This window comes from Nilaparvata lugens, unplaced genomic scaffold (assembly GCF_014356525.2).
Source record: "Nilaparvata lugens isolate BPH unplaced genomic scaffold, ASM1435652v1 scaffold5505, whole genome shotgun sequence".
Classification (NCBI taxonomy): domain Eukaryota; kingdom Metazoa; phylum Arthropoda; class Insecta; order Hemiptera; family Delphacidae; genus Nilaparvata; species Nilaparvata lugens.
Window position 1 is genome coordinate 1456 of NW_024091329.1, and position 19386 is coordinate 20841.

Genomic DNA, 19386 nt, shown 5'->3' on the forward strand with positions numbered 1-19386 from the left:
TCAGGGGGCGGAGCCCCCTGGCTAGACGGATATGGCGAGCGAAGCGAGCCTGACGTATCGTACTATATAATGTATTGTCAACCACAGATTTATTAAAAAACGAGATACGTTGTTGTCAGTTGTTTCACCTTTAACAATCTCTGGTAAACGTCAGTAAACTCTGGTAAATTCCTTTGCACAGATTGATAATGTTGCTATAAGCCGACATGTTAATCTATATTATTTTAGGATTCTTCATTATCATGTATTGTTTATTGTACTTGCACAAGTGTCCGTGTATTTTTGGATCATTTTTGCGGAAATAAATATAATTATTATAATTAGGTATTATTATTGATGTGGAAGCCGAACCGAATCTAGTTTTTTTTAATCTGTTTGACAATATCTAGTTTTTTTATCCAGTCTTTAAAAATAAATCAAGCATTTACTATTATCTTCAAATAGAAAACTGTGTAAGATGGAGATTGAATAATAAGTATGTACTCACACAAACTAGGGTTTTTCTAAACGAATCCAATATTTTGAGAGCCATTTCATAGTCTTTGAGGAGATGGTAGGCCATAGCGAAACCGATCCATGAAGCTCGTTGTGTCGGTCTCAGCATGAACAGTTGGTAGCGTGTGTCCTGAAAACATACATCACAAACAATATTATAAATGAACTAGCCTAATTTGACGATAACATTGATGTGAATCTATATAATACAATTATTAATGAACTAATTTGATGATGAAATTGATAAATCTATAATATAATAAAGGAAAGAATTGGCTTATACACGTAAGAGATAGAAAATTCACCAATGACGCATCATCACATCTGAACTACTCAACTGATTAACTTGAAATTTTGTATATTGATTCTTAACTCACCGAGGGTGGTTATATGCCTATTTTAAGATTTCAGTCAATTTATAATTAGACCCTTGCGGCGCACGGGTCACCTGCTAGTGCAGGTGAAGGAATAGGGAATAGGGAATTATGTTTGACGCATCATCACGTCTGAAGTACTCAACTCATTAATTTGAAATTTTGCATATAGATTCTTAATTAACCGAGGATGGTTATATGCCTATTTTCAGTTCTTCAAGATTTCATTACGTCAATTTTTCAATGTGTCATGCTTCCAGTTGTTGTATAGAAGCAGCTGAACATTTCTTTTAAAAGGGACATTAGATGATATGTATGATTGGGGATCCTATTCGAATAAAAATAACTGATTTCCTGTCGCATCAAAATTTTGTTCCGCCATTTTGAATTCAACTTCATTTTTTTTTAAATTGGAAGCTAGTCATATGACAAAGTTAGAAGACAGAATTTCAAGAGAAAATGAATGGTGAAAACCGCAGCGATATCTCAAACCGTTCAAAAGTTATTCTCATTCAAAGATACTGATAAATCATCCATATATCCATCATCTTTACTATAATAATGGAAAGAGCTGGCTCATACACGTAAGTGAAATTATGTAGGAGAATTATGTTTGACGCATCATCATGTCTGAACTACTGGACTGATTGATTTGAAATTTTGTTATATACCACAGAATAAGAAAATATCAATCGAGAAATAGGTGAACAGATAAGATGTGGAACGCGATCTAAGGATGCTTGGAGTTCGTAACTGGAGGAAGAAACCGAGGATTCAGACTAGAGGAGGGGCTAGTGAGGGAGGCCAAGGGTTGTAAAGACCTGTAAAGCTGAGGAGAAGGTAAGTAAGAAGTAAAGTAGTCTGAACTGATAGTTTCTTATCAGTGAGTGTTTCTATAAGGACCGAATGCAATTTATTCAACAAAATTTATTGAATACCTCTAGTAAACAATGTTTGTTGAGGAATATCTAGATAACTTACACCAAGTACTTGACTTCTCGCTAAAGCTTTATCATATTATCAGCCAATCAGAGGAAAATTCTGAATGTCGGCCGATAAAAATGTCGGCCAACTAGCAGTAAGTGTGGAAACCCTTAATCTCTACTCACACTATAGGTCTTCAAACCATGATTTTTTTATATAACTTGAATAATTTTCTAAAATTGCACTATTGATGACACAATATACGATGGTAATAATTTTTCAACCTTCGATCTCATATCATAAGACACAGACAAGCGGAAGGGAGGGAATATCACAGAACTGAATAGCTTATCATTACCACCAAACGTCTTGTGATCGGACCCCAAACTTAATACATGACTTTGAGGTCAGAGATTCCATATCTATTGTTTATAGCCTAATACAGAGTGTTTCAGAGAAACGGGAAATTTTGAAAGTTAAATAATTTCAAGTAAAACAAATCTATAAATAAAGTTTTTCATATAATTCAATAGTAAAAATAATTCCATTTTAGAATAAATAATACCGTAACATTTATTTTTTGATGATGACATCTTGCAGGTGTATTCCTTTTCTACGCAAACATTCCTGTAGTTTCTTCATCACATGTCCATGCATGGTTTGACGTAACATTACAACTGGAATTTGAAATCGCTTCTCGAATCTTGGCTTTCAATTCTGCATCAACGGAACAATTGAAAGCCAAGATTCGAGAAGCGATTTCAAATTCCAGTTGTAATGTTACGTCAAACCATGCATGGACATGTGATGAAGAAACTACAGGAATGTTTGCGTAGAAAAGGAATACACCTGCAAGATGTCATCTTCAAAAAATAAATGTTACGGTATTATTTATTCTAAAATGGCATTATTTTTACTATTGAATGATATAAAAATTTGTATTATTCAAAGATTTGTTTTTCTTGGAATTATTCAACTTTCAAAATTTCCCGTTTTTCTGAAACATCCTGTATATACAGGGTGTTTCAGAAGTAGTGTCGAGAATTTTAGGGTATTGTACCTGGATGCTAGGAGACTACAAATGTCATATTTGAAGTGTCCAAAACTCAGCGGTTATCCTTATAGCTGCCATTTTGTTTTTTTCACTTAAAAATTTTTATCTCAAGAACGAAATGTTGTATTGATCTGAAATTTGGCATGAATATTTATGCTATAAAGACTCAACTATAAAAAATAAAAAAAATTTTTCGTTGAAATTTTTCAAAATGGCGGCCATTTTAAATTTTTGATGGCGAATATCTCGAAAACCGTCCATTTTACAGAAAATTTACAAGAGACAAAAAAAGTTAGCAACTTTTTTCACGATTCCAATGATACCTAATTTATTAAGATTGGTCGAAGAATAACAGAGAAATTAATTTTTTTCGTACTGCATGCATGACCACTTTTCACCATTTAAAGATCAATATTATTTTTTAATTCCAGATGTATTTAAGATGAAGCTTTGAAACTCGGTATGGCTCCATATGGGCAAACAGATGATTTACAATGGTTTTCAGATGATAATGTTTGTCTTGTAAAAGTATTGTTGTTTCATTAAAAGTAAAGAACCAGATGTAGTGCTTCCTATTTCTTAGTCTCACGTTTCCTAGGTCTTATTTCTATCTTAAATTTCCAGTTTCAATATTTTCTTACGTTGCTTCTACACAAATATTTAATTATTGTAATGGAATTTAGTTCGCTGGAGTACCCGATATTCACTTCATGTATGAGCAGCTCTTGGCAATGCGACCGAAGCAAGAAGAATGTATGCAGCTGCATTTCCAAACCGCCGTCTCCCTTCCGACAAGGTGTTCACAAAACTCACAATCGGCTGAGAGAAGTTGGTTCATTGAACGGAACAGGGTAATTGCTGGTAGGCCTCGAGCAGTTCGAAATGTTGCTTTTGAAGAGGAAGTATTGCAGAAATTCGATTTCAATCCTAGAACGAGTACGAGAGCAGTTGCAAAGCAAATCAATTCAAGTGCTTCTTCTGTGTGGCGTGTACTAAACAAGGAAAGACTTCACCCCTTCCGCTTTCAAAAAGTTCACTCATTGGTTGAACGCGACTATGACCAAGAGTAAACTGTGCCCGTTGGTTTCTTCAGCAAGACATTATCCAACCAAATTTTCTAGAAAATGTGTTATTTACCGATGAGTCCAGCTTTACAAGAGAAGGAATCTTCAACTCTCGCAACAGTCACGTCTGGGCCTTAGACAATCCTCATGAGGTCAAAGTGCGTGGTTATCAGCATAGATTTTCGCTGAATGTTTGGGCGGGTATCTTAGGTAATCGCGTGATTGGACCATACATTCTTCCTAATCGTCTGAATTCTCCCACGTACATTACTTTTTTAAGAGACATACTACCAGAACTTTGGAAGATGTGCCTCTTGCAAACAGATATAATATTTGGTTTCAACATGATGGTGCCCCTGCTCATTTCGGAAATGTTGTTACGGACTTTCTGAACATGACCTATCGTCAACGGTGGATTGGGCGGGGTGGACCAGTACCGTGGCCCGCACGTTCACCTGACCTCAACCCTTTAGATTTTTTTTTCTGGGGCCATATGAAAGACCTTGTTTACAGCACGCCAGTAGAAAACGAAGAAGATCTTGTGGCAAGAGTGGTTGCTGCAGCAGGTGCCATTCAAGATGATGAAAATGCTTTTATAGCAGTTCGACGGTCCATGATTGAAGGTGCAGACTGTGTAATCAAGTTGAAGGACGGCATTTTGAGCATTGCTGCATTAGTATCAGTGAACCGATTTGAGTGAAATTATATTTTTCAATGTAAAATAAAATTTGGAGGAAAGTTATCTATATATAAAAGCGAAATGGCACTCACTCACTGACTGACTCACTCACTCACTCACTCACTCGCATAACTAAAAATCTACCGACCAAAAACGTTCAAATTTGGTAGGTATGTTCAGTTGACCCTTTAGAGGCGCACTAAGAAATCTTTTGGCAATATTTTAACTCTAAGGGTTGTTTTTAAGGGTTTAAAGTTCGTCTTTTAGCATGTATATTCTTCTTCTCCCAATCTCTTAATTATAATTGAAATTTCCATATCATATGTTACTAAGAACTATAATCTAGATAGAGTACCTCTTCGAAACAGTTGTTAACTGGCAAACTAAATTATAATTTTGTCAGGTTGGCATTAAGTTGAGTTGACTTTGTTAGGTTGGCACCAAGTTGAAGATTTAAATGCATTTTCGAGGAAAAATTGATTGGGCACTGCTACTTCAATCCTGGGAATATTATTTACTAGCCGTCAGGCTCGCTTCGCTCGCCGTATCCGTTTAGCCAGACGTTTAGTCTGGACCCACGACTGGATTGTCCTAACATGATAGAAATGCAGGCGAGCGAAGCGAGCCTGCTAATCTCATTCTTGGACAATCGAGTCGGGGGTCCAGGGGGCGGAGCCCCCTGGCTAGACGGATATGGCGAGCGAAGCGAGCCTGACGGCTAGTTCTTGTATATTTCTGTAATAAGAACGGTTTTCATGAAATTATAAAAAAAATTAATATTGATCTTTAAATGGTGAAAAGTGTCATGCATGCAGTACGAAAAAAATTAATTTCTCTGTTATTCTTCGACCAATCTTAATAAATTAGGTATCATTGGAATCGTGAAAAAATTTGCTAACTTTTTTGTCTCTTGTAAATTTTCTGTAAAATGGACGGTTTTCGAGATATTCGCCATCAAAATTTAAATGGCCGCCATTTTGAAAAATTTCAACGAAAAATTTTTTTTTTATTTTTTAGTTTGAGTCTTTATAGCATAAATATTCATGCCAAATTTCAGATCAATACAACATTTCGTTCTTGAGATAAAAATTTTTAAGTGAAAAAAACAAAATGGCAGCTATAAGGATAACCGCTGAGTTTTGGACACTTCAAATATGACATTTGTAGTCTCCTAGCATCCAGGTACAATACCCTAAAATTCTCGACACTACTTCTGAAACACTCTGTATATTGTTTGTTCTATCCAATAAATACAAATAAAATAAACATAAATATCCATACTAACGAGGAGCTCCAAAACAATGTCATAGGCGACTTAAAACTCATTTGGCGGCAGGTAATAATATGAAGAGGGTTTTGGTAGGCTGGTCCATTGGTATGTGAAATGCCTCAACCTTCACGGCAATTATAGGCTATTAAAGAATAATCATAAGTGTACGTGTGGATGACCGCTTGAGCCAACTCCTCTGAATATTATGTTGTATATATATCCTCATAATCATGAGTTGCAAAATCGCTTCCTGGTGATTCGGAATCCACAAAACACTGTAGGTCCATACATCTCTCATCATCATCATCATCTGCCTCATTACCCACGCACAAGCCAAGAGTTCATGTGGGCATCACCCTAAAAAAAGTAACTTTTGGCGAAAAGAAAGTATTGTTTCTATGTACATTCGTATATTATTTGTGATCAATCAGAGTTTAAAAAAATGACCCTCGTATTTCGTATAAGATGTGATGACTCACCCTATAGCCCTCCAGATCGCGCATCTGTATCTGCAGCAAGGAGAGATCTCTGAGAATCTGAATGTTGTCCTTCTCCCACTTGAGCGCGTTGCGGTAGCACTTGATGGCCTCGTCGTACTTCTTGTCAGACCGCTGCAGCAGGCCGTACACGTGCCAGCACACGTGCGAGCGAAGGTCGTTGCGCAGGCCACGGCGCACGTATTCGTAGGCCTCGTCCTTGCGACCCAGGCAGTTCAGGGTAAGACCTTTCATCGCCAGGGTTTCTGGACACACAAAGCAGGATACACATTAATTAAATACCGAAGACGTAAAGTATGAATTTGTGGCAAATAAATTGCGTTTCTAGTGACAGAAAAAAGGAGACATACGAATGAAAAGGAGATGTACGGTAAAGTATGAATTTGTGGCAAATAAATTGCGTTTCTAGTGACAGAAAAAAGGAGACATACGAATGAAAAGGAGATGTACGGTAAAGTATGAATTTGTGGCAAATAAATTGCGTTTCTAGTGACAGAAAAAAGGAGACATACGAATGAAAGGAGATGTACGGTAAAGTATGAATTTGTGGCAATAAATTGCGTTTCTAGGCCAGAAAAAAGGAGACATACGAATGAAAGGAGATGTACGGTAAAGTATGAATTTGTGGCAAATAAATTGCGTTTCTAATGACAGAAAAAAGGAGACATACGAATGAAAAGGAGATGTACGGTAAAGTATGAATTTGTGGCAAATAAATTGCGTTTCTAATGACAGAAAAAAGGAGACATACGAATGAAAAGAGATGTACGGTAAAGTATGAATTTGTGGCAAATAAATTGCGTTTCTAGGGCCAGAAAAAAGGAGACATACGAATGAAAAGGAGATGTACGGTAAAGTATGAATTTGTGGCAAATAAATTGCGTTTCTAATGACAGAAAAAAGGAGACATACGAATGAAAGGAGGAGATGTACGGTAAAGTATGAATTTGTGGCAAATAAATTGCGTTTCTAGGGCCAGAAAAAAGGAGACATACGAATGAAAAGGAGATGTACGGTAAAGTATGAATTTGTGGCAAATAAATTGCGTTTCTAATGACAGAAAAAGGAGACATACGAATGAAAAGGAGATGTACGGTAAAGTATGAATTTGTGGCAAATAAATTGCGTTTCTAGGGCCAGAAAAAAGGAGACATACGAATGAAAAGGAGATGTACGGTAAAGTATGAATTTGTGGCAAATAAATTGCGTTTCTAGTGACCAAAAAAGGAGACATACGAATGAAAAGGAGATGTACGGTAAAGTATGAATTTGTGGCAAATAAATTGCGTTTCTAGGGCCAGAAAAAAGGAGACATACGAATGAAAGGAGATGTACGGTAAAGTATGAATTTGTGGCAAATAAATTGCGTTTTAGGGCCAGAAAAAAGGAGACATACGAATGAAAAGGAGATGAACGGTAAAGTATGAATTTGTGGCAAATAAATTGCGTTTTAGGGCCAGAAAAAAGGAGACATACGAATGAAAAGGAGATGTACGGTAAAGTATGAATTTGTGGCAAATAAATTGCGTTTCTAGTGACAGAAAAAAGGAGACATACGAATGAAAAGGAGATGTACGGTAAAGTATGAATTTGTGGCAAATAATTGCGTTTTAGGGCCAGAAAAAAGGAGACATACGAATGAAAGGAGATGTACGGTAAAGTATGAATTTGTGGCAAATAAATTGCGTTTCTAGTGACAGAAAAAGGACATACGAATGAAAGGAGATGTACGGTAAAGTATGAATTTGTGGCAAATAAATTGCGTTTCTAATGACAGAAAAAGGAGACATACGAATGAAAGGAGATGTACGGTAAAGTATGAATTTGTGGCAAATAAATTGCGTTTCTAGGGCCAGAAAAAAGGAGACATACGAATGAAAAGGAGATGTACGGTAAAGTATGAATTTGTGGCAAATAAATTGCGTTTCTAGTGACAGGAAAAAGGAGACATACGAATGAAAAGGAGATGTACGGTAAAGTATGAATTTGTGGCAAATAAATTGCGTTTCTAGTGACAGAAAAAAGGAGACATACGAATGAAAAGGAGATGTACGGTAAAGTATGAATTTGTGGCAAATAAATTGCGTTTTAGGGCCAGAAAAAAGGAGACATACGAATGAAAAGGAGATGTACGGTAAAGTATGAATTTGTGGCAAATAAATTGCGTTTCTAGGGCCAGAAAAAAGGAGACATACGAATGAAAAGGAGATGTACGGTAAAGTATGAATTTGTGGCAAATAAATTGCGTTTCTAGTGACAGAAAAAAGGAGACATACGAATGAAAAGGAGATGTACGGTAAAGTATGAATTTGTGGCAAATAAATTGCGTTTTAGGGCCAGAAAAAAGGAGACATACGAATGAAAAGGAGATGTACGTAAAGTATGAATTTGTGGCAATAAATTGCGTTTCTAGGGCCAGAAAAAAGAGACATACGAATGAAAAGGAGATGTACGGTAAAGTATGAATTTGTGGCAAATAAATTGCGTTTCTAGTGACAGAAAAAGGAGACATACGAATGAAAAGGAGATGTACGGTAAAGTATGAATTTGTGGCAAATAATTGCGTTTCTAGTGACAGAAAAAAGGAGACATACGAATGAAAAGGAGATGTACGGTAAAGTTGAATTTGTGGCAAATAAATTGCGTTTTAGGGCCAGAAAAAAGGAGACATACGAATGAAAAAGAGATGTACGGTAAAGTATGAATTTGTGGCAAATAAATTGCGTTTCTAATGACAGAAAAAGGAGACATACGATGAAAAGGAGATGTACGGTAAAGTATAATTTGTGGCAAATAAATTGCGTTTCTAGGGCCAGAAAAAAGAGAGATACGAATGAAAGGAGATGTACGGTAAAGTATGAATTTGTGGCAAATAAACTGCGTTTCTAGTGACAGAAAAAAGGAGACATACGAATGAAAGGAGATGAACGGTAAAGTATGAATTTGTGGCAAATAAATTGCGTTTCTAATGACAGAAAAAAGGAGACATACGAATGAAAAGGAGATGTACGGTAAGTATGAATTTGTGGCAAATAAATTGCGTTTCTAGAGACAGAAAACAGGAGAAATATGATGAAATGGAGATATACGGTAAATTATGAATTTGTGGCAAATAAATTGCGTTTCTAGGGCCAGAAAAAGGAGAGACATACGAATGAAAAGGAGATGTACGGTAAAGTATGAATTTGTGGCAAATAAATTGCGTTTCTAATGACAGAAAAAAGGAGACATACGAATGAAAAGGAGATGTACGGTAAAGTATGAATTTGTGGCAAATAAATTGCGTTTCTAGTGACAGAAAAAAGGAGACATACGAATGAAAAGGAGATGTACGGTAAAGTATGAATTTGTGGCAAATAAATTGCGTTTCTAGTGACAGAAAAAGGAGACATACGATGAAAAGGAGATGTACGGTAAAGTATGAATTTGTGGCAAATAAATGCGTTTCTAATGACAGAAAAAAGGAGACATACGAATGAAAAAGAGATGTACGGTAAAGTATGAATTTGTGGCAAATAAATTGCGTTTCTAATGACAGAAAAAAGGAGACATACGAATGAAAAGGAGATGTACGGTAAAGTATGAATTTGTGGCAAATAAATTGCGTTTCTAGAGACAGAAAACAGGAGAAATATGATTGAAATGGAGATATACGGTAAAGTATGAATTTGTGGCAAATAAATTGAGTTTCTAATGACAGAAAAAAGGAGACATACGAATGAAAAAGAGATGTACGGTAAAGTATGAATTTGTGGCAAATAAATTGCGTTTCTAGTGACAGAAAAAAGGAGACATACGAATGAAAAGGAGATGTACGGTAAAGTATGAATTTGTGGCAAATAAATTGCGTTTCTAATGACAGAAAAAAGGAGACATACGAATGAAAAGGAGATGTACGGTAAAGTATGAATTTGTGGCAAATAAATTGCGTTTCTAGGGCCAGAAAAAAGGAGACATACGAATGAAAAGGAGATGTACGGTAAAGTATGAATTTGTGGCAAATAAATTGCGTTTCTAATGACAGAAAAAAGGAGACATACGAATGAAAAGGAGATGTACGGTAAAGTATGAATTTGTGGCAAATAAATTGCGTTTCTAATGACAGAAAAAAGGAGACATACGAATGAAAAGGAGATGTACGGTAAAGTATGAATTTGTGGCAAATAAATTGCGTTTCTAGAGACAGAAAACAGGAGAAATATGATTGAAATGGAGATATACGGTAAAGTATGAATTTGTGGCAAATAAATTGAGTTTCTAATGACAGAAAAAAGGAGACATACGAATGAAAAAGAGATGTACGGTAAAGTATGAATTTGTGGCAAATAAATTGCGTTTCTAGTGACAGAAAAAAGGAGACATACGAATGAAAAGGAGATGTACGGTAAAGTATGATTTGTGGCAAATAAATTGCGTTTCTAGAGACAGAAAACAGGAGAAATATGATTGAAATGAGATATACGGTAAAATTGAATTTGGGCAAATAAATTGCGGTCGTTCTATGGCCAGAAAAAAGGAGACATACGAATGAATAGGAGATGTACGGTAAAGTATGAATTTGTGGCAATAAATTGCGTTTCTATGACAGAAAAAAGGAGACATACGAATGAAAAGGAGATGTACGGTAAAGTATGAATTTTGGCAAATAAATTGCGTTTCTAATGACAGAAAAAAGGAGACATACGAATGAAAAGGAGATGTACGGTAAAGTATGAATTTGTGGCAAATAAATTGCGTTTCTAGAGACAGAAAACAGGAGAAATATGATTGAAATGGAGATATACGGTAAAGTATGAATTTGTGGCAAATAAATTGAGTTTCTAATGACAGAAAAAAGGAGACATACGAATGAAAAAGAGATGTACGGTAAAGTATGATTTGTGGCAAATAATTGCGTTTCTAGTGACAGAAAAAAGGAGACATACGAATGAAAAGGAGATGTACGGTAAAGTATGAATTTGTGGCAAATAAATTGCGTTCTAGTGACAGAAAAAAGGAGAAATATGATGAAATGGAGATATACGGTAAATTATGAATTTGTGGCAAATAAATTGCGTTCTAGTGACAGAAAAAAGGAGACATACGAATGAAAAGGAGATGTACGGTAAAGTATGAATTTGTGGCAAATAAATTGCGTTCCTAGCGACAGAAAACAGGAGAAATATGATTGAAATGGAGATATACGGTAAATTATGAATTTGTGGCAAATAAATTGCGTTTCTAGTGACAGAAAAAAGGAGACATACGAATGAAAAGGAGATGTACGTAAAGTATGAATTTGTGGCAAATAAATTGCGTTCCTAGGGCCAGAAAAAAGAGACATACGAATGAAAAGGAGATGTACGGTAAAGTATGAATTTGTGGCAAATAAATTGCGTTTCTAGGGCCAGAAAAAAGGAGACATACGAATGAAAAGGAGATGTACGGTAAAGTATGAATTTGTGGCAAATAAATTGCGTTCCTAGCGACAGAAAACAGGAGAAATATGATTGAAATGGAGATATACGGTAAAGTATGAATTTTGGCAAATAAATTGCGTTTCTAGTGACAGAAAAAAGGAGACATACGATGAAAGGTGATGTACGGTAAAGTATGAATTTGTGGCAAATAAATTGCGTTTCTAGTGACAGAAAAAAGGAGACATACGAATGAAAAGGAGATGTACCGTAAAGTATGAATTTGTGGCAAATAAATTGCGTTCCTAGCGACAGAAAACAGGAGAAATATGATTGAAATGGAGATATACGGTAAAGTATGAATTTGTGGCAAATAAATTGCGTTTCTAGTGACAGAAAAAAGGAGACATACGAATGAAAAGGAGATGTACGGTAAAGTATGAATTTGTGGCAAATAAATTGCGTTCTAGCGACAGAAAACAGGATAAAATATTGAAATGGAGATATACGGTAAAGTATGAATTTGTGGCAAATAAATTGCGTTTCTAGTGACAGAAAAAAGGAGACATACGAATGAAAGGTGATGTACGGTAAAGTATGAATTTGTGGCAAATAAATTGCGTTTCTAGTGACAGAAAAAAGGAGACATACGAATGAAAAGGAGATGTACGGTAAAGTATGAATTTGTGGCAAATAAATTGCGTTCCTAGCGACAGAAAACAGGAGAAATATGATTGAAATGGAGATATACGGTAAATTATGAATTTGTGGCAAATAAATTGCGTTTCTAGGGCCAGAAAAAAGGAGACATACGAATGAAAAGGAGATGTACGGTAAAATGATTTGTGGCAAATAAATTGCGTTTCTAGTGACAGAAAAAATGAGACATACGAATGAAAAGGAGATGTACGGTAAAGTATGAATTTGTGGCAAATAATTGCGTTCTAGGCCAGAAAAAAGGAGACATACGAATGAAAAGGAGATGTACGGTAAAGTATGAATTTGTGGCAAATAAATTGCGTTCTAGGGCCAGAAAAAAGGAGACATACGAATGAAAAGGAGATGTACGGTAAAGTATGAATTTGTGGCAAATAAATTGCGTTTCTAGTGACTGAAAAAAGGAGACATACGAATGAAAAGGAGATGTACGGTAAAGTATGAATTTGTGGCAAATAAATTGCGTTTCTAGTGACAGAAAAAGGAGACATACGAATGAAAAGGAGATGTACGGTAAAGTATGAATTTGTGGCAAATGAATGCGTTTCTAGGGCCAGAAAAAAGGAGACATACGAATGAAAAGGAGATGTACGGTAAAGTATGAATTTGTGGCAAATAAATGCGTTTCTAGTGACAGAAAAAAGAGACATACGAATGAAAAGGAGATGTACGGTAAAGTATGAATTTGTGGCAAATAAATTGCGTTCTAGCGACAGAAAACAGGAGAAATATGATTGAAATGGAGATATACGGTAAAGTATGAATTTGTGGCAAATAAATTGCGTTTCTAGTGACAGAAAAAGGAGACATACGAATGAAAAGGAGATGTACGGTAAAGTATGAATTTGTGGCAAATAATTGCGTTCCTAGCGACAGAAAACAGGAGAAATATGAATGAAATGGAGATATACGGTAAATTATGAATTTGTGGCAAATAAATAGCGTTTCTAGTGACAGAAAAAAGGAGACATACGAATGAAAAGGAGATTACGGTAAAGTATGAATTTGTGGCAAATAAATTGCGTTTCTAGTGACAGAAAAAGGAGACATACGAATGAAAAGGAGATGTACGGTAAAGTATGAATTTGTGGCAAATAAATTGCGTTTCTAGGGCCAGAAAAAAGGAGACATACGAATGAAAAGGAGATGTACGTTAAAGTTGAATTTGTGGCAAATATATTGCTTTCTAGGGCAGAAAAAGGAGACATACGAATGAAAAGGAGATGTACGGTAAAGTATGAATTTGTGGCAAATAAATGCGTTTCTCATGACAGAAAAAAGGAGAAATATGATTGAAATGGAGATACGGTAAATATGAATTTGTGGCAAATAAATTGCGTTTCTAGTGACAGAAAAAAGGAGACATACGAATGAAAAGGAGATGTACGGTAAAGTATGAATTTGTGGCAAATAAATTGCTTTTCTGGCGACAGAAAACAGGAGAAATATTATTGAAATTGAGATATACGGTTAAGTATAAATTTGTGGCAAATAAATTGCTTTTCTGGCGACAGAAAACGAAAGAAATGGAAATATACGGTAAAGTATAAATTTGTGGCAAATAAACTGCGTTTCTGGCGACAGATAATAAGAGATAAATTATGAATAAAATGAAGATTTAATGTATGGACTTTTGGCAAATAAATTGCGTTTCTGGCGACAGATAACAGGAGATACATGAATGAAATAATGAAGATGTTAAGATGTACGGTAACGTATGAACTTGCGGCAAATTGATTGAATTTTAATAAAAACTATGGTAATATAATATACTTATTTGCGGCCTGGGAAGTTTAATGAAAGGCCTTTCATCGGTTGCGTTTCTGGCGACACAAAACAGGAGATATTTGTATGAAATGAAAGTGTACGGTAATGTATGAACTTATGCTAAATAAAAAGCTTGAATATAGAAATATAGGCCTATAGATTGATAAATAAATAATTTCATAGTACCCTTTTGTTATCAAAACGTTTTTATAAAAAAGCACAACTATACTGTACCTATACGTAATAATAAACTTTATTTCGCCAAATACAAAACTAGTTTCGGCTTTCAAGCCATTTTCAAGTTTTCCCCCAAAATGAGTTCATTTACTACGAAATTATTACTTTATTAATTAAAAAAAAAAAAAACAAGTAGCCCTATTGGAATAATCATTGAATACATTATGATTATCGATGCACGTTTTAGTTCATGCTATAACACGTGAACAGTTTCAAACATGCTATCTAATATTTACACGTTTATTAATTGATTATTGACAAACTAATGAAACAATTATTGGACATTGATTATGTTACGAAGATTTAAAAGAATTATTTTGTCCCACACACAAGTCTATGACTCAAGTGGGACTATTTCTTTGCTGTTTTGTAGGTGCACTGTAATATAAACTAATGAATGTGTAACTTCTTTTCTATTTTGAGACATCGGTTGATGACTGCATTATAATAATGTTTATTATTTTCATGTGTATGACCTAAAAATTACTGTTTGACAATTATAGGTTTAATATATTTTTGTAAATTGATTATTATTGTTATGTAAGTGATATCATAGTCAAAAAACGGGGTTTTATGTATGCATCTTTGTGCACTGGATGATGGATGATGACTTATTTACTTAATACTGAACTGATGCATCATAAAAAGGTTTATCCGGGTCAAGAAAAGTAAAAAGAGAGGACAAATCTAAAATGATCGTTTTGAAAAATATATAAATTAAATGAATATTATTGACTTACCTCCATGATCGGCGTATTTTGGATTTGTCAAAATTTGCTTTGCAAATTTCAACCCATTTTTGTATTGCTTTTGTTCGTAGCATTTCTGAAAAAATTCAAAATTGTTTAAAACAAGAATCTAATCAATAATAAAATCTGTTTAACAAGAGAAATACTTTTTAATGTGTATTGATAAGCAAAGCTATGAAATACATTTCAATAGGCTAACAAATAGGAGCTTGTTCTGTATTTTCATAACTCGGTTCCTTATAATTTTCTGCAAGAGTGTAGCCTATTAAAAATTTGAATGAACATCCAAGTTAAATTTTGAATGGTACCTGATAAAATTAATTAAGGGGAGTAAGAGTTGTATTAAATAAGACCACCAGGGTGAGGGTGGGTCAACTATAGAGCAACCTTAAAAACATGCAAAAGTTAGTCTACACCAATGGTGGCTGGGCTGGTGACCCAAGTAGAAAACTAGCCGGCCGCCGAAAATGTGGTGTCTCGCATGCTGATTCTGATGTAATGAAATCAATAAGAAATGATGCCCTGCACCTAGCTCGGACACTTGGCGTCTCATTGGTAGCCAAAATTTGTGGTTTAATGAAATGAGTAATTTAAAATTGGATTTTATCGAATAACATAAAAATAATATTGAATTACTTTGTAGAGATGACCAAATGATGAGAAGAAAGTGTTACTTTCTTAGATAGACTATCATCATACTGAAGGCCTATCACTCATGAATTAATACAACAGTTTTTAAAGTAAATATTCAACTTGTCAACTTATTCTATTTTAAATTAAATTTTGTACAAACATATCATTTGTTAATTGAAAGTAGCAGTCCACTCAGAAAAAATCATTTTCCTTTGCGACAGAACATAACCTAAAATTTAGATGATTGACAAAATAGATTTTTCAATTTACATCCACTTAACTTTTACAATATAACTTTTAAAACATTTTTATGAGTTAGGATCTAATGAGTTGAAGTGAAAACATTTTTATTTCATTTTGTTTGAAAATTTTAACCCAATTCAGCTTGTTAGTCCTAACCAAAATACAAAAGCCTTTCAATAATTTAATAACTCAAATTGACTCAGTACGTTGTAGATTATTGTTTTCAATTCAAAATTAAATTATTAATGAAGTTAATCTTTAAAAGCATTAGCAAGCTATCATTGTTAACTAATAAGATAAAAATGAGGTTCGTCAATGACCGGGATATCAGTTTATTTAAGATACGAGTAGCCTATTAAATTTGCCGCTTTAGGATGCTGTACATTTCGTGATTTTAAAAAATTAAATAAGAAATCATTTATCAATAAATATTGAGAATATTATTTCACATTGATCTATTGTTTTGACATTGAGAGTACGGTAATTATTTTATTTTCATTAACACATTAGGTTATGTTCTAACGCCGAAATGAAACCCAAATTTGTTTGATGGTTACCCCTACCAAACAAGGCATTTAGCAAAAAGTATCACTTACCAGAATCCGTTTGAACAATGAATTTTCTTTTGGAGGTAAAGGATTACTAGACGGCATGACTGATATTGTCAGCTCAAAAAGTAAAAATTAATTTCTACTACCAATAACAAAATTGTCGTTTCGTTCACGAAACCTCGTGGCTGAAGCCAAGATGGAAGTTAGGTCCGTGATCACTCACTAACCGAATCACTGAGGACTGAATTCTTGATTATCATCACTAACAATTTAATTAACTGAGTGATGGAGTTGATTAAATGCTCATTCTTATCTTATCTTATTTAAACGATCATAGAGAATTTCTTTTATTAAATTGCCTTATAAATTGATGAAAAAGAAGCAAAAGCACCGCTCTAGTGGCGCAGTTCTGTACTATCATGGTAGCACAAAGAAAGCGCGAATATTCAAATATTCAGAAGAGAATGTCTTGTCTTCTTCAGACACACACATATTGAATCTTATATATTAAATTTATTCGTATATATTATAGTCTGATAATAGATAATATGAGGGAAATTGATTCTTATTTTATGTAGAAACAAATTGTAAATTACATATTCTGTTTTGGTTTTGGATAATCAACTGAATTTAGAACAATAATCTAGTTCGGTTTGACAGGAGACTTTTTCCAGATATAGAATTTATGATAAAACACTAATAAGCATTTTTTATGTCTTTATATTTCTAAAACTGAATTTTGCTATTAATTCACACCGTACAATAGTCAGGGTTAGCATTAGTCACCTGAATTGCGCATTGGTTTTGGTAATTATTTCTAATACTAGGTACCAGCAAGTTTAATATTTAAACATTTCTGCATTCAAGATGTTATACTCTTTTATGCATTGTAATTGAGTAAAGACAAAGTATGAAGTAAAGGCAGGAATATACTGGCAGCCACCACAGTACTTGTCTTCACGTCAATTTTGTATAAAGTTTCAAGTAATATGACCGCTAGTAGCCTAATAGCTGCTGCTAAAATAAAACGTACCTACCAACTCTATGGAAACTTCTCGGCCGCCAGTAACTTAATGTCTGTACATCCCCTGATTATAAACCCTCAAACAAATGAGCAATGCAGAATTGTATAAATAGATGCCTGCAAATCTATAGGATCCAGGTTACAACCCTCCCCCCATGAGCCCGAAACAGAGTCCCAAAAATCTAATACGACGCTCCCCTTCATATTCCGCTAGGTAAAGGGGGCCCAACGTTTTTGGTCATTCACCCAGCCCCATTTAATTAATAATCCTGGTTACTCTACTGGTTATTGTTGGAAAATTGACAATATCATCACAAAAAACTCTCATCCTATAGCATATAATGACCATAACTTATATAAATAATTCAAGAATCTAACCACTGATATTTTATCACGCTATTTCTCTTCAGATTCGGCATTCAGCTATTCACTGTATTGAAGTTAAATGATTTCAGCTATTAGAGCTACCTCAGTGGACAAATAACTTAAAATTTCTCTAAAGATTATCAATCTCTTCGCACAATGTTCAATAATTCAAATATACCTATTTTTTATCTTTATTTTTAACTCATCAATATTTAAGCTTTTTACCACTTCAAATTACTTACTTCCTCAAAAGTATCGATCTTTATTGTTAAGAGTGTTAAACTACCTATAGTGTGGTCCACGTTATAATGGCAGTGGATAAAGATAGAAGAATAGCTATGCCGATTCTCTGCATTAATTAATTAAATTTCTACACCGTCAAAACATAATTGACATCGTTGTGGACCTAGAATAGGATAGTACAACCGGCTTTGTCGAATGATAGCAAAACCAAGTTGATCAAATACTGTCATTATAACGTGGACCTCACTATAATAAAAATGTTATTAAATTTGGGAAACAACACACGAAACATACACAACAATACTTTTAAAATATACATTATTGACACTAATAACCTCAAGTTTTGATTTTTGTATCTATCAGTACAAGTATACTACAAGTTTATTCATAAATCAATCTACAACAGTGAATATCTTGGATTATCATACATTTACGTCCAAATAGCCCTGTTCTTTTATTAAACGTAAAATAACACACAAATCAACAACTGAATCAAAACATTTTCAACTAAATCCAATTAAGTCTCACATTCTGCTTAGTCCTTGAGTTACTTTCAGGTGCTTTAAAATTATATATTGTGTGGCCCGATTTTAAACAATTTTTCATATTATATTCAACTTCAGTATTGTGAAAGATTAAACGTAAAACGTTTGTAGTGGTATTTTGTACTGGGTCAGCTTTATAATTAGGAAAATCTATAGAAGGAGATATCTTTGAGCCATATCGTATCTGAGTCTACAATAGAGTGTTCTAAACAAATAGGCCTACTACAGTATTAATTTTATTTTGAAATTTTTTGCTACAAATATTTCAACCTAATAAGAGATTAAAAATGTTGTAAGTTATTAAGAATATCCTATTGTTTGAGCTACATGAATGAAGCCGAATAATAATAATTTGTTTACAATGATAGTTATTCTGTTTGCTCAATGCTATTTAAATTCAACAATTTGAAGGAAATCTTAAAGCTACAATTTTATTATTTGATACAAGTTCATTGGAAGTTTTTATATAATTTGTTACATTAATCTTTACTATATTATACAGTAACTGTGATTTCTACCATAAGAATCTTGTAAAGGAAAAGTGTTTCCAATTGATAA

General features: G+C 34.1%; 1 protein-coding gene across 1 annotated transcript; it reads right to left on the minus strand.

The window, feature by feature from the left end:
* Window positions 1-487: 487 nt before the first annotated feature.
* LOC120356008 (N-alpha-acetyltransferase 15, NatA auxiliary subunit-like) lies at window positions 488-16793 on the minus strand (the record flags this gene model as incomplete). Its single annotated transcript, XM_039444785.1, has 4 exons — window positions 16696-16793; window positions 15215-15299; window positions 6340-6602; window positions 488-625 (listed from the first exon to the last, which is right to left on the minus strand). Coding segments are annotated over exons 1-4 (543 nt in total), but the record flags the coding sequence as incomplete, so codon positions are not given.
* Window positions 16794-19386: the final 2593 nt, after the last annotated feature.